The 24,327-nt window shown below is 42.6% G+C and overlaps 1 protein-coding gene across 12 annotated transcripts in view; it reads right to left on the minus strand.

Moving 5' to 3' along the window:
- Positions 1-487: 487 nt before the first annotated feature.
- Positions 488-24,327, minus strand: part of LOC110498717 (unconventional myosin-IXb) — a 115,048-nt gene continuing 91,208 nt past the window's right edge. For 2 of the 12 annotated variants that reach the window (XM_021575515.3, XM_021575380.3), the window contains 16 exons: positions 23,453-23,544; positions 18,821-19,008; positions 18,362-18,469; positions 18,072-18,242; positions 15,247-15,288; positions 15,015-15,126; positions 14,450-14,523; positions 14,123-14,315; positions 13,754-13,882; positions 12,945-13,050; positions 12,726-12,857; positions 12,327-12,450; positions 11,928-11,978; positions 10,724-10,842; positions 7,031-7,158; positions 488-1,928 (listed from right to left, as the gene is read on the minus strand). In XM_021575515.3, the coding sequence (XP_021431190.1) occupies positions 1,468-1,928; positions 7,031-7,158; positions 10,724-10,842; positions 11,928-11,978; positions 12,327-12,450; positions 12,726-12,857; positions 12,945-13,050; positions 13,754-13,882; positions 14,123-14,315; positions 14,450-14,523; positions 15,015-15,126; positions 15,247-15,288; positions 18,072-18,242; positions 18,362-18,469; positions 18,821-19,008; positions 23,453-23,544 (2,230 nt within the window). In that variant the 3' untranslated portion in view covers positions 488-1,467. Of the gene's footprint in view, positions 1,929-6,825; positions 6,920-7,017; positions 7,159-10,723; positions 10,843-11,927; positions 11,979-12,326; positions 12,451-12,725; positions 12,858-12,944; positions 13,051-13,753; positions 13,883-14,122; positions 14,316-14,449; positions 14,524-15,014; positions 15,127-15,246; positions 15,289-18,071; positions 18,243-18,361; positions 18,470-18,820; positions 19,009-23,452; positions 23,545-24,327 lie in introns of all 12 variants that reach the window. The other 10 variants (XM_090198450.1, XM_021575441.3, XM_090198798.1 and 7 more) reach the window with 8 other exon arrangements.

The following is a 24,327-nucleotide window of genomic DNA, read 5'->3' on the forward strand; positions in this document are numbered from 1 at the left end:
AAGGCAGTGACATCACTAAGATTTGACTGTAGGAATAATAAAACAACTCGGACCCTTTTCTATTTTGCAGAACTTACTCTGAAACATGCTTGCTATGTTCCTGTTGTCAACTGTCTGCAATTGCATTAATAAAGGTTTTTGAATGATTTAATTAAAGATATTGTCTGAATGCTAATTTCACCAATGAGCCAATGATTGACAAGGAACAAGTAACGAACCCCAACACCACCTATTTCGTTAATTTGTGTGGTATTAAAACATTGTTCAGGTAATGTAAATTAAGTAGAATTGCATGAAATGTGTTTTGAAAAGGCACCAACAAGGTGGAGACCCTGCTAACAAATGTGATTGCTTAATCCAGCCCTGGCCTCACTATATGAGTAGAGCAGTCAACACATGAACATGGATATTCACTACATTGGTCTCTTTTACTTTGTCCCTATGGTTGTGAACTTAAATAGTGTGTTACAAATTAAAGACCACAGCAGCATATACAAGCATTGTATTGTCCTGTTACAGCTCACATCATTCAATCCCACATCATTCAATCACCAGACATTCCCAATTGCTATTTTCTCAGTACACAGACAGACGAAATCCAACAGCAGTCTGAGAGAAGGACATTAGTATTAAATATCAAACCCAACTTCTGAAGAGGTCGTCTGTAGTCTATAGGCACCCTGACCCTCCCATTGACTTAGAGTGGCAGGTACAGCACAGTTGACTGAAGCCGTATGTATGTAGCTGCGGAAACATGACAGAAAGTAGAATCTAAAAGGTCCAGTAAGACATGGCACGCAGCCCTTGACAAGTGTAGGTGGTTTTCATCCAGGAGGAAAGTGGCTAGAGCTGCTCTCATTTCCCCTTTGACAAGTGAAAGCAGTTCCTATACTGGGAGGAAATTGAGGGAGAGTCCATTTCCGACGAGAAGGCATTTCAAGGGACCATAACTGCATCAAAAGTGTTTTGTTCCTCGTTCCAGTATGTCTTTGAGTCGGTATAATTTCAATGAATAAGTACAAGAGTATCATACAAAAATCCCCCCCCCATTGAAGATTTAAACTAGAAATAATGAATGTGTACAAATCAAGGCACTTTTGACATTACATTGAGCACACTGTTCAGGTCTTCTCATAAGGAGACCTGGGAAAAGAAAGGTGCAATAACCTGCAGTTTTTCCCTCATGAAATCAAGGGCGTATTTCAAAAATAAAAACAAAAATAAAACATCCATGGAGTCCATGCGTCTGCACAAAATGGATTTAAATTGTCTCTTAAAAAACCACAATATATTTATTGCAGACAAAGTGCTTGGTGACACATCCTGTTTTCATCAGTCATAAGTCACAAGAATATAAAACACACGTCCATGATCGGTTTCCATGGCAACCGCGACACTAACGGACTGTATCCCCCAGGCTGTGGGGAACGCCATAGATATGAAGTTCTATTGTGCCTCCTGTCTGTGTCAGGCCTCGTCTACATAGGGGACGTCTGGGTCTGAGAACCGTCTGAGGGCCTTGCTGGCGGTCTGGAGGCTCTGTGGAGTGGAGGTGGAAAGGGGGAGGGAAGAGATGGAGGGAGGAGAGGGGAACAGGTCCTTGTCTGGGCTGATGTACAGGGACTGGATGCTGTCTTTGCGTCGGGCGGGCTGCTCCCGCCTCTTCACCAGGCTGAAGCCCCCATTGGCAGGGGGGGTGAGGTCCACAGTGGGGGGGTGCGAGTGGATGCCCGGGGGCAGCTTCACCGTGTCGGGGATGATGGGGTGGCGTCGTGGTAGCTGGAGCCGGGAGGTGGAGCCAAAGGCAACATCGGAGATGAGGTTTGGGGAAGAGGAACACCCCCTTGGGGACATAGGTCTCTGGGCCAGGTCAGAAGGCTTGGGAGGGCAGTTCGGCTTGGCCTTACTCAACAGGACAACACCTCTCCCTGGAAGAGACGGATGAGAGAGAAAGAGGCTCATATCAATACCAAAACATGCCACCATGTAGAGAGCTCTATTCCAGTGGGCAGTCAGATAATTTAGAGATTAATATATTCCCCCCCAGATTATTTTGAACGGTTGCCTTTCTGTTTTGTATGTGTTAACTATTGTATTAAAGCAGCTCTTTGTAGCACTATTCACTAACTCTCATAGGATAATTCTGCTTCAAATTCAGTAGACCAACCTCAACTCTCTTGTGTTTGTCGTGCAAGATCAAATGCGCCTATGTGTGGTCTCAATTAAATAGAAAGTTGTCTTTCCATGAAAATCAACTTCCTAAATATTATAGGCATTAGTTAAGGTTCCAACATTGACTAGAAATAAATATTGATGATAACATGTATTTTTCTGCCTGCAAAATGTCCCGACCGTAAAAGTTACTTTTTACTTTTTTTAAAGTCCGCCGGCAGTTAAAGTAAATTTCAACTTAATCTGCCGATTGTCCGTAGGATTGGTCCTTATTCAGGGGGAAATTAAGAAATAAAAATATCTAATAGAACATAAATTAAACAGACTTTCCAAACGTGGGTCTCTTGTACATCCACTTCCTCTCCGCTTACCTCAACTCCTGCACGTGCGCCACACTTGAACAAAAGAAAAGCAAGAACTTGTGGGGGACTTGACATGAAGTAAGCAGAGAGGAACTGACCTCGCTGAGGAACTCCATATGTCTACAACAGACCCATGTTAAATTTATTCTGGTTAATTATATGTTCCATTAGATGTTTTTTTCCCTCACATTCCCCCCAGCATTAGGGTCAAGCCTACAAGACTATCGACAGAGTAAGTTCAAATTGAATAATATTTATTAAGAATCCCCATTACACTTCCTGGGGTCCAGCAACATTAAGGCAGTTATATACAATTTTAAATATTACACAACATCATATTAAGTATGTTCCCTCAGGCCACTGCTCTATCACATACAGAGCATTCGGAAAGTATACAGACCCCTTGACTTTTCCACATTTTGTTACGTTACAGCCTTCTGAAATGTATGAAATATTTTTTCCCCTCATCAATCTACACACAATAATACTTAATTTACATAAATATTCAGACCCTTTGCTATGAGACTTGAAATTGAGCTCAGGTGCGTCGTGTTTCCATTGATCCTCCTTCAGATGTTTCTACAACTTCATTGGAGTCCACCAGTGGTAAATTCAATTGATTGGGCTTGATTTGGAAAGGCACACACCTGTCTATATAAGGTCCCACAGTTGGCAGTGTGTCAGAGCAGAAACCAAGCCAGGAGGTCGAAGGAACTGTGCGTAGAGCTCCAAGACAGGACTTGGCAAGGCACAGATCTGGGGAAGGGTACCAAAAAATGTCTGCAGCATTGATGGTCCCCAAGAACACAATAGCCTCCATCATTCTTAAATGGAAGAAGTTTGGAACCACCAAGACTCTTCCTAGAGCTAGCTGCCCAGCCAAAGTGAGCAATTGGGGGAGAAGGTCTTTGGTCAGGGAGGTGACCAAGAACCCGATGGCCACTCTGACAGAGCTCCAGAGTTCCTCTGTGGAGATGGGTGAACCTTCCAGAAGGACAACCATCTCTGCAGCACTCCATCAATCAGGCCTTTATGGTAGAGTGGCCAGACGGAAGCCACTCTTTATTAAAAGGCACATGACAGCTCGCTTGGAGTTTGCCAAAAGGCACCTAAAGGACCATGAGAAACAAGATTCTATAGTCTGATGAAACCAAGATTTAACTCTGAATGCCAAATGCCACATCTAGAGGAAACCAGGCACCACCCCTAAGCATGGTGGCAGCTTCATGCTGTAGGGATGTTTTTCAGTGGTAGACAAGACAACGCAGGAGTGGCTTCGGGACAAGCATATTATTAATGTTAGTTCTCCGTGTACATAGAAGGGCCAGACGTGCAGCCCTGTTCTGAGCCAATTGTAATTTTCCGAGGTCCCTCTATGGCAACTGACCACACAACTGAACAGTAGTCCAGGTGCAACAAACTAGAGCCTGTAGGGCCTGCCTTGTTGATAGTGTTGTTAAAAAGGGCAGAGCAGTGCTTTATTATGGACAGACTTCTCCCCATTTTAGCTACTGTTGTATCAACATGTTTTGACCATGACAGTTTACAATCTAGGGTTACTCCAAGCAGTTTAGTCACCTCAACTTGCTCAATTTCCACATTATTTCAAGATTAAGTCGAGGTTTAGGGTTTAGTGAATGATTTGTCCCAAATACAATGCTTTTAGTTATTGAAATATTTAGGACTAACTTATTCCACCCATTCTGAAACCAACTGCAGCTCTTTGTTAAGTGTTGCAGTGATTTCACTCACTGGAGTAGCTGACGTGTATAGTGTTCAGTCATTTGCATACATAGACACACTGGTTTTACTCCAGGACAGTGGCATGTCATTAGTAAAGAGGGAAAAAAGGCAGGTGCCTAGACAGCTGCCCTGGGGAATTCCTGATTCTACCTGGATTTTGTTGAATAGGCTTCCATTAACTTCTTGGATATAGGGGGCGCTATTTTAATTTTTGGATGAAAAACGTTCCCGTTTTAAACAAGATATTTTGTCACGAAAAGATGCTCGACTATGCATATAATTTGGAAAGAAAACACTGACGTTTCCAAAACTGCAAAGATATTGTCTGTGAGTGCCACAGAACTGATGTTACAGAAAAAACCCAGATAAAAATCCAATCAGGAAGTGCCGCATTTTTTGAAACCGCCTCATGGCAATGACTCCTTATATGGCTGTGAAGGAGCTAGGAGTCAGCTTACGTTTTCCACGTTTTCCCCAAGGTGTCTGCAGCATTGTGACGTATTTGTAGGCATATCATTGGAAGATTGACCATAAGAGACTACATCTACCAGGTGGTCGCTTGGTGTCCTCCATCGCAATTATTGCGTAATCTCCAGCTGCAGTATTTTTCTGTTTGCTTCTGATGAGAAGGCAACTGCCACCACTGATAGATTATCGAATAGATATGTGAAAAACACCTTGAGGATTGATTCTAAACAACGTTTGCCATGTTTCTGTCGATATTATGGAGCTAATTTCGAGAAAAGTTGTAAGTGACTGCATTTTCCGGTGTTTTTCTTAGCCAAACGTGATGAACAAAACGGAGCTATTTCGTCTACACAAATAATGTTTTTGGAAAAAATATCTAACTAAGAGTCTCGTCATTGAAAACATCCGAAGTTCTTCAAAGGTAAATGATTTTATTTGAATGCTTTTCTTGTTTTTGGGAAAATGTTGCCTGCTGAATGCTAGGCTTAATGCTATGCTAGGCTATCAATACTCTTACACAAATGCTTGTGTAGCTTTGGTTGAAAAGCATATTTTGAAAATCTGAGATGACAGTGTTGTTAACAAAAGGCTAAGCTTGTGTTTGAATATATTTATTTCATTTCATTTGCGATTTTCATGAATAGGAAACGTTGCGTTATGGTAATGAGCTTGAGGCTATGATTACGCTCCCGGATACGGGATTGCTCGACGCTAAAGGTTAAAGAACATCCTCTGTGTTCTATTAGACAGCTAAATCTCTATCCACAATATCACAGGGGGTGTAAAGCCATAACACAAGTTTTCCATCAGCAGGATATGATCGATAATGTCAAAAGCCGCACTGAAGTCTAATAAAACAGCTCCCGCAATCGTTTTATCATCAATTTCTCTCAGCCAATAATCAGTAATTTGTGTGATTGCTGTGTTTGAATTTCCTTCCCAATAAGCGTGCTGAAAGTCTGTTTACAGTAAAATAGCATTGTATCTGGTCAAACACAACTTCCAAAAGTTTACTAAGGGTTGGTAACAGGCTGATTGGTCGGCTATTTGAGCCAGTAAAGGGGGCTTTACTATTCTTGGGAAGCGGAATTACTTGTGGTTCCCTCCAGGCCTGAGGGCACACACTTTCTAGTAGGCTTAGATTGAAGATATGGCAAATAGGAGTGGAAATACTGTCCGCTATTATCCTCACAATTTTCCATCCGCTAATCTTTCCAATGAAAAATCCTTAAAGTAATTGGCAATATCAGTGGGTTTTGCGATGAATGATCCATCTGATTCAATGAATGTTGCCGAGATTACCTTTTTGCTCAAAATGTAATTCAAGGTGCTCCAAAGCTTTTTACTCCCATTCTTTATATATTTCTTTGTTTCTTAGTATAGGGTCTTCTTTTTATTCAGTTTAGTCACATGATTTCTCAATTTGCAGTACGTTTGCCAATCGGTTGTGCAGCCAGACCTATTTGCCCTTCCTTTTGCCTCATCCCTCACAACCATACAACTTCTCAATTCCTCATCAATCCACGGGGATAAAACAGTTTTTAACTTCTGGCATCCGGCGGACTATTACTTTTTTTGTAAGATAATTCCCAGCAACCCCAGTGTGTAAATACTAGTGTTGCTAAAAGTAGCTAGTGTCCACTCTCCTATAATTTGCCAACTCTATCAAACTACGTCTACCCTATTGGCTGATACAGCCCAATAATACCAATAACGTAATATAATGGGCCACGTGAGAATCTCTGGTATTTTAACCTATTTCTCAGGCTATTTTTGCGCATTTTGATCTTGACTAGGGTGGCAAGATTGCTTGGACCGAGGCTGCAAAGCGAGCTGTGTCACATACAGTTCACCTAAAATAACATTGCAGGACTGCGTCAGATTGGGGACCAGTTCTTGCAGGAGTGGGTGGGAGTCGGACAAGAAGTCAGCGGGAGCGAGCACGGTATGAAAAGCAGCAGGAGCGGTATGAAGAAATCAGTCCCCCTCAGACCTCTACTACCCCCACCAGTTAGTCTGGTCAAAGTTTCTGCATGCCACACAGACACTCATGCAAACATACAAAAATACACACACACACACGTTGCTTGTAAACCGGGAGCCTCCAACCTGCTAGAGAGCAGACGGCACCTCCGCCAACCTCTTTAAATGCAGCACCACCAGCATGTCCATACCTGCACCAGAGACAGCAGGGACAGACAGGGGGCCAGGCAGGCCGATGAGAAACCCACAGGTGTGAATAGGTAGGAAAGGGGGAGGGGGGGGACTATACCTTTAATACTGACCTTCGGGCTCCGAGTTGTTGCAGCGCTCGCCCAACAGGCTCTCCGAGCTCAGCGATGCCTCAGAGTCCAGGTTGTCCTGGTCAGAACCAGGTTGCTCCAGTTCTGGCAGTCTGCAGGCCAGGTCCTCCCTGGGAAAGAGGGGGAAGGGAGAGAAAGAAAACAGAGGGGTCACAAATGTAACCAAGGGTTGGTTGGTGGATCACAGGCAAAAAATATAACCATTGGATATGGGTGGTCCTTCAAAAATATATATATATATTTGTCACATACACATGGTTAGCAGATGTTAATGCGAGTGTAGCGAAATGCTTGTGCTTCTAGTTCCTGAGAATGCAGTAATAACCAACGAGTAATCTAACCTAACAATATTACAACAACTACCATATACACACAGGTGTAAAGGAATGAAGAATATGTACATAAAAATATGAATGAGTGATGGTACAGAACAGCATAGGCAAGATGCAGTAGATGGTATAGAGTACAGTATATACATATGAGATGAGTAATATAGGGCATGGAAACCAAAGTGGCATTGTTTAAAGTGGCTAGTGATACATGTATTACATAAAGACGGCAAGATGCAGTAGATGGTACAGTATATACATATGAGATGAGTAATGTAGGGTAATGTAAACATTATATTAAGTGGCATTGTTTAAAGTGGCTAGTGATACATTTTTACATACATTTTTCTATGATTAAAGTGGCTGGAGTTGAGTCCGTATGTTGGCAGCAGCCACTCAATGTTAGTGGTGGCTGTTTAACAGTCTGATGGCCTTGAGATAGAAGCTGTTTTTCAGTCTCTCGGTCCCTGCTTTGATGCACCTGTACTGACTTCGCCTTCTGGATGATAGCGGGGTGAACAGGCAGTGGCTCAGGTGGTTGTTGTCCTTGATGATCTTTATGGCCTTCCTGTGACATCGGGTGGTGTAGGTGTCCTGGAGGGCAGGTAGTTTGCCCCCGGTGATGCGTTGTGCAGACCTCACTACCCTCTGGAGAGACTTACTGTTGTGGGCGGAGCAGTTGTCGTACCAGGTGGTGATACAGCCTGACAGGATGCTCTTGATTGTGCATCTGTAAAAGATTGTGAGTGCTTTTGGTGACAAGCCGAATTTCTTCAGCCTTCAGAGGTTGAAGAGGCGCTGCTGCGCCTTCTTCACCACGCTGTCTGTGTGGGTGGACCAATTCAGTCTGTCCGTGATGTGTATGCCGAAAACTTACTACCCTATCCACTACTGTCCCATCGATGTGGATAGGGGGGTGCTCCCTCTGCTGTTTCCTGAAGTACACGATCATCTCCTTTGTTTTGTTGACGTTGAGTGTGAGGTTATTTTCCTGGCACCACACTGCCATGTCTCTGACCTCCTACCTATAGGCTGTTTCATTGTTGTCTGTGATCAGGCTTACCACTGTTGTAGATGTGTTTGGCCACGCAGTCGTGGGTGAACAGGGAGTACAGGAGAGGACTAAGCACGCACCCCTGAGGGGCCCCAGTGTTGAGGATCAGCATGGCAGATGTGTTGTTGCCTATCCTTACCACCTGGGGGCAGCACGTCAGAAATTCCTGGATCCAGTTGCAGAGGGAGGTGTTTAGTCCCAGGATCCGTAGCTTAGTGATGAGCTTTGAGGGCACTATGGTGTTGAATGCTGAGCTGTAGTCAATGAACAGCATTCTCACATAGGCGTTCCTTTTGTCCACGTGTGAAAGGCCAGTGTGGAGTGCAATTGAGATTGCACCATCTATGGATCTGTTGGGGCAGTATGCAATTTAGAGTGAGTCTAGGGTTTCTGGGATAATGGTGTTGATATGAGTCATGACTAGCCTTTCAAAGCACTTCATGGCTACAAATATGAGTGCTATGGGTCGGTAGACATTTAGGCAGGTTACCTTGGTGTTCTTGGGCACAGGGATTATGGTGGTCTGCTTGAAACATGATGGTATTACAGACAGGGAGCTGTTGAAAATATCAGTGAAGACACTTTCCAGTTGGTCAGCGCATGCTCGGAGTACACGTACTGGTAATCCGCCTGGCCTTGTGAAGGTTGACCTGTTTAAAGGTCTTACTCACATTGGCTATGGAGAGCGTGATCACACAGTCGTCCGGAATAGCTGGTGCTCTCAACGCTGAGCTGTAGTCAATAAATAGCATTCTCACATAGGTGTTTCTTTTGTTGGGGCAGTATGCGAATTGGAGTGGGTCTAGGGTTTCCGGGATTATGGTGTTAATGTGAGCCATGACCAGCCTTTCAAAGCACTTCATGGCTATCACTAGATGTTGGAACATTGCTGCGGGGACTTGCTTTCATTCAGCCAAGAGCATTAGTGAGGTCGGGCACTGATGTTGGGCAATTAGGCCTGGCTCGCAGTAGGCGTTCCAATTCATCCCAAATGTGTTCAATGTGGTTGAGGTCATGGCTCTCTGCAGACCAGTCAAGTTCTTCCACACCAATCTCGACAAACCATTTCTGTATGGACCTCACTTTGTGCATGGGGCATTGTCATGCTGAAACAGAAAGGGCTGTGATGGAAATGTTCTTGTTTGTATATAATCGTAAGATTAGCACAATGCTGCTTTTGTAATAACCTGTCTTGGTTGGGTTCATGCCAGTGACTGGATGATTGCACAAAGGAGGAAACCACACTATCACTCATAAGCAAATTGGCAGTACGTCCAGAACCTTATCTTGGGACAAGAGAAGTGGAATAAATCAGTCAAATACAGGAACAAACATCCTTATAACTTGTTAGTGTAGCAGTATAAAAGGACTGAAAGGGAACCTCCACTTCAGAGTTTTTATCAAGTTTGTATTGAGCTTGTGAACCTCTACAGCCATAATAATAAAGATGGCTTTATTTAGTTTGAGTCCTTAGTGGTGGATTTCCACAGTCTAGACTCACACCTCATTGTATGCTGCAGCATTAAGATATCCCTTCACTGGAACTAAGGGGCCCAGCACGAACCATGAAAAATAGCCCTAGACCATTATTCCTCCTCCACCAAACCTTACACTATGCATTCGGGCAGGTAGCTTTCTCATGGACATCCGCCAAACCCAGATCTGTCCATCTGACGGCCAGAGTGTGATACAAGCGTATCCAGAGAAGGCGTTTCCACTACTCCAGATTCCAATGACGGCCATCTTTACACAACGCTTGGCATTGCGCATGGTGATCTTAGGACATGGAATCCCGACGAACAGTTATTGTGCTGATGATGCTTCTAGAGGCATTTTAGAACTAAGTAGTGAGTGTTGCAACCGAGGAAAGATGATTTTTACACGGTACGCGCTTCAGCAATTGGCAGTCCCGTTCTGTGAGCTTGTGTGGCCAACCACTTCACGGTTGAGACGTTTTTGCTCCTAGACATTCCCACTTTACAATAACAGCACTTACAGTTGACCGAGGAAGCTCTAGCAGGGCAGAAATTTGCCGAACTGACTTGTTGGAAATGTGGCATCCTATGACGGTGCCACATTGAAAGTCACTGAGCTCTTCAGTACGGGCCATTCTACTGCCAATGTTTGTCTATGGAGATTGCATAGCTGTGTGCTCGATTTTATAAACCTGTCAGCAACGGGTGTGGATGAAAAAGCTGAATCGATTCATTTGAAGGGGTGCCCACATACTTTTGACCATGTAGTGTATCTGCTGAATTTAGTGGTGAATCAGGCCCTCTGTTCAGTTCTTACTTCTCTTGTTTTATAGACTTGATGCGCTCCATCAGGTTTTTCTCAGCCTCCGTGTCAGAGTCCAGTGGCTCATCGTTCTCAGGGACCACCGTCAAGTTAGAGCACTTCTTCTCATGCACCTAGGAGAGAACACACACACACACACACACAGTTACTCATGGCACCTCAACAAGTAGCAAGTCCATACCACACTGGTTTAGAGGATGGGGTGGGGGTGCTTGTGTAACATCATCATGCATAGTGTTTATTAATATCATGCCTGTGTCATTCCAGTGAGCTATGGTAACTAGAGGAAAGCAGGCGGTTTTGTCATGATGAGTAGGGATAAACAGACACTATGAAACTGTTATTCAACCACACAACATGTAGGAACATGTCAGTATCTGGAGTGAGGGTTCTTATAACGATTTTACTATTGAATGAAGCTTGAGTCTGCAAATCAAAGCAATGGTTATTTTACTCCAGGACTAAAAGACATCATCAAGAAGACAACTCATTCCCATGTCAATTATAAGGCTTGCTTCCGGTTAACAGGGAGAATCCACAAACCTTCCATCCAATCCTGAAGTTGTACAGTGGGGAATCATATATGTTCCATACAGCACAAGCGGGCTATGATCAAGAATTAATGTCACCAAATACTAGTCAAACCAGAAACAAGTCACATGTAGAAAAGACCAACATCAACCCACACCGTCACTCTGAGGAACCTTCACATCACAGATACTGAGGGCTGAAACCAACATGCAGTATAACAGGGGTCTAACATCTAGACTATTAAAGGTACTAGTAGTAGGTATGCAGGCCTTTGTTCTCGCAGTACTGACACACACCTAGCACTGACAGCACACCTAGCACTGACAGCACACCTAGCACTGACAGCACACCTAGCACTGACAGCACACCTAGCACTGACAGCACACCTAGCACTAACACACACCTAGCAGAGAATCAACTGATCATTGTCTTCGCCTGGATCCAGGTGTGTAACTGCTGGGCTATAACAAAAGCCTGCCCAGTTGCTCTCCAGAAACATAGTTGGGAGACCACTGCAGCACTGTATACCACTGTATTCCACCAATTAGCATGAAGAGGAGAGAGGGATGGGTGGCGGGTCATCGACTACTACAAGTCATGCACAGACGGTTGGTTAAGACAAACCGCATCTAGCTACCAGGAGGACCAGAGCAACGTGGATACATACCACCACTCCTTTGTAAGGAGCAGAAACCCTGAGGGGCAAATGCCAGTGCAGCTGAAGAAAAAAAAGGAGAACCACAAAACAATGAGCAGTAAGCCATGGTGGATATTGGACAATACACTGACACTCAAAAACCTGCAGCCTTACTGGACTAGGAGTGTCGTAGTACAGCCCTACAGTATGTAGTAAATACAGTTGGTGACTATGGTCGGTCTGTCTACTGAGTCTATGGACCTGGTAAGTGTCAGTGTTGGGATCAATTCCATTCCAATTCAGTCAATTCAGAAAGCGACATAGAGAAGCATTGAGGAAAATTGGAATAGAAATGTCAGTTTGTTTCCTGAATTGGCCCCAACCATTGGTAGTGTCCAGACAGACCAGACCATGTAGAATAGTCCTCACCGTGTTCTGTCTCTTGAGTTTGAGCTGGTTGACGGCCAGCGCCTCAGCGTGCTCCAGCTGTTCGATCTCCTCCAACTTCTCATTGTAGCGTCTGATTTGCTCATTGATCAACATCTCCACACACCTGGGACACAGAGACATTACCTGCTAGTTAGAATCTCTATTGTGGTAAAGGCACTGCATTGGTTTCTGTACAGTGGGGGTCGTACCTAGTTGCCTGAACAAAATATTAACTTGATAACAGCAAAGACTAGGGTTGAGATCAATAAAATCCAGTGGACTATTCTTATTGCGGGATTTTTTAAATTTAAATTGATTTAAACTGAATTGCTAAAAATAAAACAATGTTTTATACACAACAGTGGTTTCTGTCTATGCAGTGATCAGAGAGATACTTACGTGGTGGTCTTGGCCACGTCCTTCATGCTCATGAGTGGGTCAGCGCTGTCTGGGCAGCGGAGGATGCAGGGGGCAAACACGATGGCCAGGGAGTTGGGAGACATGCGGTTGTGAGACTCATCTTTAGACACTCTGGAAGAGAGAAAAATATTACTCGTGTGGAATATTATATATAGCAATACACACAGCAATATTGCCCCAGCCATGAAGAGTATGTACTTGACTAGATGGAAGAAAAGTCTTTCCAAGGTGTTGAAGCATGCGGTGGGGAGCTGTTCCAACACTTTGTAGATGGCATGTAGCTGCTCTTGCTTTTCAGGAAGTTCTGAGAGATGAGGAAAACACAATTAGGATCAACAACAACGGCACGATGTAGGGATTGCTGACAGTCGACAATATTACACATTTCAACATTCAGTGGAATACAGGTAACTGACCAAATAAAGGAAACACCATCATCAAGTGTCTTAATACGGCGTTGAGCCACCACAAGCTGCCAGAACTGCTTTAATGCGCCTTGGCATAGATTCTACAAGTGTCTGGAACTGTAATGCGACACCATTCTTCCACAATTTGTCATTTTGTCAAAAGTGGCAGATAACACTGTCTCAGGTGCCGCTCCCATAAGTGTTTAATTGGGTTGAGATCTGGTGACAGACACACACACACACACCCTTTAAACTTACTTTGAGACCCCTCTTTCAAAGTCAGAGATCTCTAGCCTTGGTAGCCAAAAAAATGGTCAGCTGGACCTTAAGCATGATGGGATGTTTTAATAGCTTAATTAACTCAGGAACCACACCTGATTTCAATATACATTGTATCCCTCATTTACTCAAGTATTTTCTTTATTTTGGCATTTACCTGTAGATTAGTAGAACATACCAAGGAGAAGATAACCCACCTGGGCTGATATAGGGACTCCCCCTTGTGGACGTATATTATATAACACAATCCAAAATGAACAAGAGTAGCCATCTCTCCCTTGATCATGGAGAAGAGTGATGCAGAGCTATAACAGGACTCACCCACGGCCCGAAGGAAGTCATTGTAATGAGTGAAGGTCATGAGGGGGTCAGGCAGCTTTCTCAGCCACTGTTTGATCAGCCCTGTCACTGTGTGGATGGGGTAGTTCTCCAGGCACACTGCGTGGGGGTCTGCCACACAACACAACATCAACCATTAGACAGGTCATGGAATGGGAACATGAAGAGGTATACTTATGTCATAAATAAGATCTACATGGGCACGATGAAACTTGAAAAATACAACTACTCTTGTGCTTGTGTAGGTGCTTAATGTTAAGTCTTCCGTACACCCCTCAAATGAACTGTTACCCATCAAGATCTTAGCAGCTCTCTGGTTTACTGTTTATAATATTATGGGCTGGCCCTCACCAGTCTCCATTAGCTGGTGGAGCTCCCTCATGCGGTTGGCGGAGCCTGATTTGCGGTAGATTCCCTCCGTTAACAGGCCGTTCATCTCGACATGCTCCAGCATCATCTCCAGCACTATGGGAATGGGGTTGTCCTCACTGGTCAGGTGACACAAGCGCACCCCAAAGTGCAGGCCTCCCGACTCCTCGTCACTCTGCACACAGATAGACACCAACAGTCAGATATGTTAGTCAATAGTAACCTAGGGACCAATACATATTTAAGATTCACACCTAAACCATGGAAGTATGTCAATGTTGTTTACAAATACGTGAGGTCAATGCCCACCTTTTTGGCACAAAACGTGCAGCAGTCTGTGACAATTTTGCAGAGGCACTTCTTGTGGCACACCATCTTACAATCTGGAAGAATAAAACCAGAATGGGAGGCTATTAACATTTGTATCCATGACGACCCAGAATATAATGTTATAATGTTTCACGTTATGTATGTTTAAAGCATGATCAGCATTCACATCAATCATTGGAGACTGTTATCCTTGTTATTTGCACATAATCTGCACATCTATCACTCCAGTGTTAATGCTAAATTGTAATTATTTCGTCTCTATGGCCTATTTATTGCCTTACCTTCCTACTCTTCTACATTTGCACACACTGTGCATATATTTTTCTTTTGTGATATTGAATGTACGTTTGTTATGTCTAACTCTGTTGTTTTTGTCGCACTGCTTTGCTTTATCTTGGCCAGGTCGCAGTTGTAAATGAGAACTTGTTCTCAACTGACCTACCTCATTAAATAAAGGTGAAAAAAATGTATATATATGTATACACCTATATTAGTTGTTACTAGAGTGTGTGTGTGTGTGTGTGTGTGTGTGTGTGGTACTCACAGCTGCACATGTAGACTTTCTCCATGCCCCCGATATAGGAGTTGCACTGGTCACACGACTGCATGATGTTAACCTGGTACGTGCTGAACACATGGTCCAGGGGGTTCTCCATCTAAACAATCATACATTGTGTACATGTATCAATGTGTCCAATCATTTCATAAAATACATATATTTCTATAGAGAACAAAGAGTGGACAGGTTTAAGGATCGGCCCTTAGTTTGTACTTACGTTCTTGTATTTTTTCCGCCTCTTCTTCCGCGCTTTAGCAGGCTGAAATACAGACAAAACCATCAATATTTAATTTATTGAATCCATAAAGACGGACAATAATCAATATCCATGTATTCAGTACCAAAAATCAGTGTTAAAAAAACAATGATATATTTTATTTTTTGCATTTTACAATTAAGAACATTCAAAACAAAAATAAGACAGACAACAATATAACAAAGTGACAAACTTAGAAGACAACAGACAAAAATGTAAATGCAATAGAAAAACAAAACTAAATATGAGACATTGGACCAGTAGGCTACAGTACATTTAATACATTACGTGTGAAACATTACATGAGGATTATACAGTGTTATGTGAGTGGACATTCTCCATATAATCAATAAAGGGTTGCCAAATTCTATAAATTGTCTCTGACTTATTCCTCAAGCAGTATGTCCTTTTCTCCAGTGGGATACAACTATTAACTTCAGATAGCCACATTGCAACTGGCAGGCAGGTTATCTGATTTCCATTTCAAGGCAATAATTTTTTTGCCAATTGCTTGCACCATTTCTGCTAGCATTATTAGTGTGACTTTGCCTAAGATTGGAATTAGTGAAGTTAACCAGTAGACAGACCTCCGGGTCTAAAGGCAATGCAGCCTCCTGAATTGAGGATACGGTATCGCTTACCCCTTGCCAGAAAGCGTGTAGTTTTGAACGTAGGGGGGGGGAGATACCAGGGTTGAACTTGTGCAATGTAGATGAGGTGATATAGAGCTGATGGAGGAAATTAAACTGGATCAGTCTATCTGGAGTTTAATGTGGACGTAACACCATCCCGGTATAGGTCACTCCATAGTCCCTCATCAAGACGAATACCAGGATCTTTTTCCCATCTAAGTCGGGGTTTATCTAGCTCAGGCAGTGGTAGTCATGACATAAGAGCATCGTAAACACAGGAAATGGTCTTGAACAGTGGTTGGTCTGCAAGGCAAAGTTGTTCAATAGGTGACATCTTCAGTAGGTTCCATTGGCCCTTGAGATTCACCCTAATAAAATGTAATAGTTGTAGGTAACTAGAGGTCCTTGTTAGAGAAGTTGTATTTCTGTTTCAGCTGTTCAAAGGGCATAAGAATTCCCTCATAAAAATGTTCTAGAAGAGTGATTACCTTATCAGACCATGGTCTAAAGTTACTATTCTTGAAAAACCTTTGAAAATTGCTTGATTGGGAACCATGTTCAACCAGCCAGGTAATATATTCTGAAATTAGGGAGGTTTATGTCCCCTTGACTGTAATCAAGGGTCAGTTTGTCCAGGCTAACCCTAGGAGTTTTGCCGTGCCACAAACTGTCTGGTCAGCTTGTCGAGAGAGGAAAAGAATGCTGCGGATACAGGGATGGGGAGAGATTGAAACAAATATAGAATTCTGGGCAGGATATTCATTTTAATTCTACCCAGTAGAGTGAGAGGCAAGTCCATCCATTTACACAGGTCACCCTCCACCTTTTGCAACAAGCCAGCCAGATTGCGTTTAGAGGTTCTTCAGGTTACCATCCACCATTCTACCCAACTATGTGAAGCCCATAGGCGACCGTCTAAAAGACAACTGATGCTTAATGGTATGATGGTCAAAGACGGACAACAGTAAGATTTTAATCAAAATTGAACTTATATCCAGAGAAAGAACTAAAATACTGTAATAGGTTCTATAAGTGAGGGGGGATGTGCTGGGTTTGTTAGAAATAAGATAAGGTCGTCCTCAAAGAGAGATAACTTATGGGTATGGGGGCCCATCTCAAAGCCATGTATGTCAGGGCCCGTTCTAACGGCAAGGGTGAAGAGGTGGGGGCTAAAAGGGCAACTATATCTGTTCCCCCTAAAGATAAGGAAAGAGGAAGTAATCCCATTCGTAGCAATACTAGTTTTAGGAGATTTGTTGAGTGATTTTATCAAGGTTACAAACACGGTGCCTAAACGGAACTTTTCCAAAACGCGAAGAGATATGGTAATTCGACCCTATTAAAATACCCTTTTGGCAACGAGGGAGACTGTGACACTAGCTATTTATTTTTTTGTAAGGTGAATTATATCAAAGAACCTTCTGAGATTATTGGAGGACAATCTATTAATTATGGATCCAGTAAGATCTGGATTGACCAACAGGGGGAGGCATGACTCCAGTCTCTTAGATAGCATCTTGGTGACCAGTTTACAATCTGTTTTAAGGAGAGAGATTGGTCGATAGGATGCACACTTTAGCGGGGATTCCCCTTCCTTGTGAATTACTGTAATCACAGTTTGAGTGAAAGACTCTGGAAAGCAGTTGACCTCCCCGGCTTTTTAAAGTACCTCCATAAGGTAGGGGACCAACAGCCACTTGAGTTCTTTATAGAACTCTGGAGGGAAGCCAGGAGATTTATTAGAAGGTAAAGATTTAATGTCCACCAACAATTCAGGGACTGAGAACTGTTCACTCAGGTGCGCTCTGTCTTCCTCTGACAGGCAAGGGAGGTTGAGCAAGGAGAGAAATGTCGATCTCTGATAGAATGATAGTTTAGGTCATCCTTCTTGCCTCTCGGATTGAGGTCCATGGCCCTTGGGAAGGTAAGCGCTTAACAGTTTATCAGCCAATGTTAGAATATTGCTTCAACGTTGATATTTAGGTAATAATAGGATAACTTTGAAGAGCTCGGTTTGTTAATGTCTGCTCAGCTCCGCGGCATAACATGCTACGAAAGTGTTGTTTGTGCCAAGTGTTACAGCATAAACCAGGGTGCTTGGAGTTGCCTACTACAATAATAGCCCTATGACAAAAATGCAGGGTAATCCTTCACCTTGGCTGGTTCTGCCTCCTCCTTTTTGATCTCTCCCCTGATGAAGCCGTCCAGGACTGACTGGAACAGGTTGACCACCAGCTGTACCTCTCCCTTCTGCTTCTCTCCTGCCAGGCTGATTACCCTCTTCTGGTAGCCACGCATCAGACCCTTGTAGCCAATATGGTGTGTCTGTCCACCATGGGTGAGAGAAAGAGATAGGGGAATAAAGCAATTATCATCCATACACGGGAGTCACTCAATTGATAAAGCAGCTTCCATATCTATAGGCCTTGCGTTCCGCCACTCACCGGGAGAGAGTACATGCCCTTGATGGTCTCTCTGAACTGCATGGTGGCTGTGATGAAGATGTTTTCTGTGGCAGACAACTGCTTCCCTCTGGAGCGGAAGTCATTCACCTACAGAGAGAGAGAGCGGGAGTTTAAAGGGATAGTTTGGGATTTTTGGAAGCCCTTTATCTACTTCCCCAGAGCCAGATGAACTTGTGGATACCATTTCTATATATGTGTCCAGTAGGAAGGAGATTATGGGTAGATTCATGAGCCAACGCTAACTATCTAAGCTAGCACTAACACAAGATAAAGGGCGTCATTGCCAAAACCCCAAACTATCCCCTTAAACATATTGTGGAGCACACTATAAGTGTATTTCTCCTCTATGCACCTGAAAACTACAAGAGGTGTGTGACTGAGATCAACTCTCATTTCAGTTAGCTTTTATCTGTAACATTAATCAGAATATGGTTGGACCTGATTCCCCAGGAATTCGTCCAGGTGTCGGAGCTCGTTGGCATTGGTAATCTCCCTCTCCAGAGAGGCGTTCCATTGCTCTGACACATGCGTGGCCCGGCTGATCTTGATGGTGGGGTTCTGGCTCACTGCCCGGCCTCCACTAGCAGGGTCTGGGTGGGAGCGGGATGTTTGTGAGAGAGGCAGGGCTGTGTGGAACGAAGACGGACAGACAAACAGACAGAGACAAAGAGACACAGAAACAAAGAGAGAGACAAAGAGAGACAGAATTGTCAATATGTTCAAGCATCATTATATACAATATTCACTACTTTACCTGTTCCACATTTTGCTGTGTTACAGCCTACATTTAAACAAATGTAATTGTAGATATTTTTGTTACTGGCCTACACACAATACCCCATAATGCCAAAGTCAAATAATGTTTTATTTTATTTTATAAATTAATTAAAAATGAAAAGCTGAAAAGTCTTGAGTCAATAAGTATTCAACCCCTTTGTCATGGCAAGTCTAAATAAGTTGAAGAGTAAACATTTGGTTAACAAGTTGCATAATACGTTTCATGGACTCACTGTGTGGAATAATAGTGTTTAACATGATTTATTAATGACAGTCATATCTGTATTTCAAACACAGATTCAATCATAAAAACCAGGACATTTTTCCAATGCCTCGCAAAGAAGGGCACCTATTGGTTGATGGGTAAAAATGTAAAAGCAGACATTGAATATACACTACTGTTAAAAAGTGTGGGGGTCATTTAGAAATGCCCTTGTTTTTGAAAGAAAAGTAAAAAAAATTTGGCCATTAAAATAAAATAGATCAGAAATACAGTGTAGACATTGTTACGGAGGCCCATTATCAGCAACCATCATTCCTGTGTTCTAACGGCACGTTGTGATAGCTAAACCAAGTTTATAATTTTAAAAGGATAATTGATCATTAGAAAACCCTTTTGCAATTTTGTTAGCACAGCTGAAAACTGTTGTGCTGATTAAAGCAATAAAACTGGCCTTCTTTAGACTAGTTGAATATCTGGAGCATCAGCATTTGTGGGTTCGATTACAGGCTCAAAATGGCCAGAAACAAAACTTTCTTCTGAAACTAATCAGTCTATTCTTGTTCTGAGAAATGAAGGTTATTCCATGCGAGAAATTGCTAAGAAACTGAAGATCTCATACAATGCTGTGTACTACTTCCATCACAGAACAGCTCAAACTGTCTCTAACCAGAATAGAAAGAGGAGTGGGAGGCCCCGGTGGACAACTGAGGAAGAGGACAAGCACATTAGAGTGTCTAGTTTGAGGAACAGACACCTCTCACAAGTCCTCAACTGGCAGCTTCATTAAATAGTACCCTCAAAACACCAGTCTCAACGTCAACAGTGAAGAGGCAACTCCAGAATGCTGGTCTTCTAGGCAGAGTTGCAAAGAAAAAGCCATACCTCAGACTGGCCAATAAAAATAAATGATTAAGATGGGCAAAAGAACACAGACACTGGACAGAGGAACTCGGCCTAGAAGGCCAGCATTCCGGAGTTGCCTCCGGGAAGCTTTTCTTTCACTGTTGACGTTGAAACTGGTGTTTTGCGTTGTATGAGATCTTCAGTTTCTTGCCAATTTCTCACATGGAATAGCCTTCATTTCTCAGAACAAGATTAAACTGATGAGTTTCAGAAGAAAGTTCTTTGTTTATGGCCATTTTGAGCCTGTAATCGAACCCAAATGCTGATGCTCCAGATACTCAACTAGTCAGTCTGAAGGCAGGCAGTTTTATTGCTTTAAAATCAGAACAACAATTTCCAGCTGTGCTAACATAATTGGAAGAGTTTTCGAATGATCAATTAACATTTTAAAAATATAAACTTGGATTAGCTAACACAACATGCCATTGGAACACAAGATTGATGGTTGCTGATAATGGGACTCTGTATGCCTATGTAGATATTCCATTAAAAATCAGCCGTTTCCAGCTACAATAGTCATTTACACCATTAACCATGTCTACACTGTATTTCTGATGAATTGGTGTTATTTTTAATGGACAATTTATTTAGCTTTTCTTTCAAAAACAAGGACATTTGTAAGTGACCCCAAACCTTTGAACGGCATTGTACCTTTGAGCACGGTGAAGTTAAGTTATTAACTTTGGATATGTATCAATATACCCAGTCACTACAAAGATACAACCGTCCTTTCTAATGCCGTTGCCGTACAGGAAGGGAACCACTCAGGGGTTTCGCCATGAGTTCAATGGTGACCTTAAAGAGTTTAACGACCGTGATATGAGAACTGGATGGATCAACAACATTGTAGTTAGTCCACAATACTAACATAATTGACAGAGTGAAAAGAAGGAAGCCTGTACAGAATTAAAAAAACATTCCAAAACATGCATCCTGTTTGCAACAAGGCACTAAAGTAATACTGACAAAATAAATTGGCATAAGGCACTAGCTGTGCCACTAGAGATCTTGATTTGAGTCCAGGCTCTGTCGCAGCCGGCCGCGACTGGGAGATCCATGGGCAGCGCACAATTGGCCCAGCATCGTCCGGGTTAGGGGAGGGCTTGGCCGGCAAGGATGTTCTTGTCCCATCATGCACTAGCGACTCCTGTGGTGAGCCGGGTGCAGTGCACGCTGACACAGTCGCCAGGTGTACGGTGTTTCCTCCGACACATTGATGCGGCTGGCTTCGGGGTTAAGCGGGCATTGTGTCAAGAAGCAGTGCGGCGTGGCTGGGTTGTGTTTCGGAGGATGCATGGCTCTCTGTACAGGAATTGCAGCGATGGGACAAGACTAACTACCAATTGGATACCACATAATTGGAGAGAAAGAAGTAAAAATAAATAATAAAAATATATATATTAAAAAAAAGATTGGCAAAGCAATTCGCTAAATACAAAGTGTTGAAAGCAATTCGCTTAATACAAAGTGTTGGGTACCACTCTCCATATTTTCAAGCATAGTGGTGGCTGCATCATGTTATGGGGAAACTTGTAATCCTTAAGGACTGGGGTGTTTTTCAGGATAAAAAAGAAACCAAATGGAGCTAAGCACAGCCAAATCCTAGAGGAAAACCTGGTTCAGTCTGCTTTCCACCAGACACATTTCAGCAGGACAATAACCTAAAACACAAGGCCAAGTCTACACTGGACTTAATTACCAAGAAGACGGTGAATGTTCTTGAGTAGCTGAGTTTTGACATATATTTGCTTGAAAATCTATGGCAAGACCTGAAAATGGTTGTCTATTAATGATCAACAACCATTTTGACAGAGCTTGAAGAATTTTGAAAAGAATAAATGGGCAAATGTTGCACAATTCAGGTGTGGAAAGCTCCTAGAATCTTACCCAGAAAGACTCAGGTGTTTCTACAAATTATTGATTCAAGGGTGTGAATACTTATGTAAATGGGACATTTCTGTATTTTATTTTAAATACATTTGCAAAATTTTCTAAAAATATGTTTTCACTGTCATTATGGGGTGTGAAGATGAGAAAAAAAACATAATCCATTTTGAATTCAGGCTGTAACAGAACAAAATGTGGAATAAGGGGTATGAATACTTTCTGAACACACTGACCTTACAGTAGATGTTGGGCAAAAAACATTTGAAGGAACTAAAGACAAAAATCTGTCTTCGATTAGAGAGATCCTAAACCTTTCTGTAGGATCTGATAGCTATAAAAGGTCTAAAACTAAAAGGCTCAACAAGCTGTAAAATGTACGTTTTGGGGACTTGAGAGCCTTTTACATATATTGTTTTGGCAAGGAAATGAACACTTCACTTGATTCCAAATTCATTTTTGGGATTTTCATATCACTTTGTTGATAAAAACATCTCCTTCTTAATTCTCTCTAACGCCAAACTGTGACGCACTGCCATAGCAAGAGGCGAGAGCCAGTTTCACAGTCAAAACATGAAAGGTCCAAACTATGTTGTTATGATAGAGCTTAATCCTACTTGACTAATTATTTACCAGAAAGCAACTTATTTAAGAAACAAATCCCTGTATCACCCCCTACATCACTGCCTTCTTCCAGCACCTTTACATGAGTAAGACCACTGCCATTTTCAGGACAGACGGAATCTTAGCACAAATACCACCTTATTTCACAGTCCCAGAGAAACTCCCAACCTTATACAGTATACGCTACTAAAGGCAAGGACAAGTAATTTGACAGCATATGGGGCGGCGGGGTAGCCTAGTGGTTAGAGCGTTGGACTAGTAACCAGAGGGTTACAAGTTCAAACCCCCGAGCTGACAAGGTACAAACAAATCTGTCGTTCTGCCCCTGAACAGGCAGTTAACCCACTGTTCCTAGGCCGTCATTGAAAATAAGAATTTGTTCTTAACTGACTTGCCTAGTTAAATAAAGGTAAAATAAAAAAATAAAAAATAAGAGAGTTTAAAGGAGAAGAGAGATGTTTTTTCAGATGAAAATGTGCCATATCGGGTATTTAGGATCAAGTGATGTCAACATATGAGAGATTCACTTTGAATTACCATGTGACTTGACCAGGAACAAAATGTACGCTCTAGTTATTATAGCCTATTGTAGAACTAGGACCCAGAGATTTTCCTGGTCAGGTCACATATTTGGTGTGCCCCAAGTAATTGCCTCTAACCTTCTCCTCGGTCGCTCAGGTCTCCATCATCAGGAGTATGAGCTTCTTTATGGGAACGTTTCTTCAGGATCTTCCTCAGGAAACCTGAGGATCTACAGCACACACAAACACTCAACACCAAACAATCAACACACTCATACAGTAGGAGTCAATACAAAAACACTGGGTTTGACTGTAAATAGGCACAGGTGAGTAATGTATCCAATCCTACTAATAGGAACAACATAATTACAAGAGTACCTGTTGTTCGGACTTGACACAGAAATACAATCTGCCATTTGATCACATCTGCCACTATGCAGGAGAATTTGATAAAACATGCTTTGTTTTAGTGATCAGAAGTTTGAGATGTGAATGTTGAATCTTTGTGAATGTCAAGTGGCAGAGGGTTTTGTATGTAAGCCTACAGTAATAAATGTTCTCATCTGTCCAGTCAAACACCACATATTTTCAGGGTTTATAGACCGACTCTGCTCAATGAGTGCCATGGTAACAATCTTTAAACAAAATCAAAATAAAGACCAATATTTTGATCGTCCAGCCTGATAAAAACGTTGGAACAGTAAGGCACAGCACATCCCAAAAAGTGGGGAACAAGTCAATCCGTTCAGAGTAAATTAAGTTAAGGAATTTCCGGAATCTATCCCCTCCAATAACAAACTGCCTCTATAGCTATATATGGGAAACTCTAGCTTGTGCAACGTGCCATATGAAGGAGCTAGACAGTTTGATTACACACGGAATAGTGTTTTCCCATGGGCTATCTGCCTCAGACCTCCGGGGTGGATGAGATTGTCTAGTGAAGGGTTTTCCTCCACAGTTACATCAGTCTCTTTACATTAACATCACACTCAAGCATCTTCCTAGGTTCCTGT

The sequence above is a fragment of the Oncorhynchus mykiss genome, chromosome 1, assembly GCF_057628025.1.
Source record: "Oncorhynchus mykiss isolate SJ-2025 chromosome 1, ASM5762802v1, whole genome shotgun sequence".
Lineage (NCBI taxonomy): Eukaryota > Metazoa > Chordata > Actinopteri > Salmoniformes > Salmonidae > Oncorhynchus > Oncorhynchus mykiss.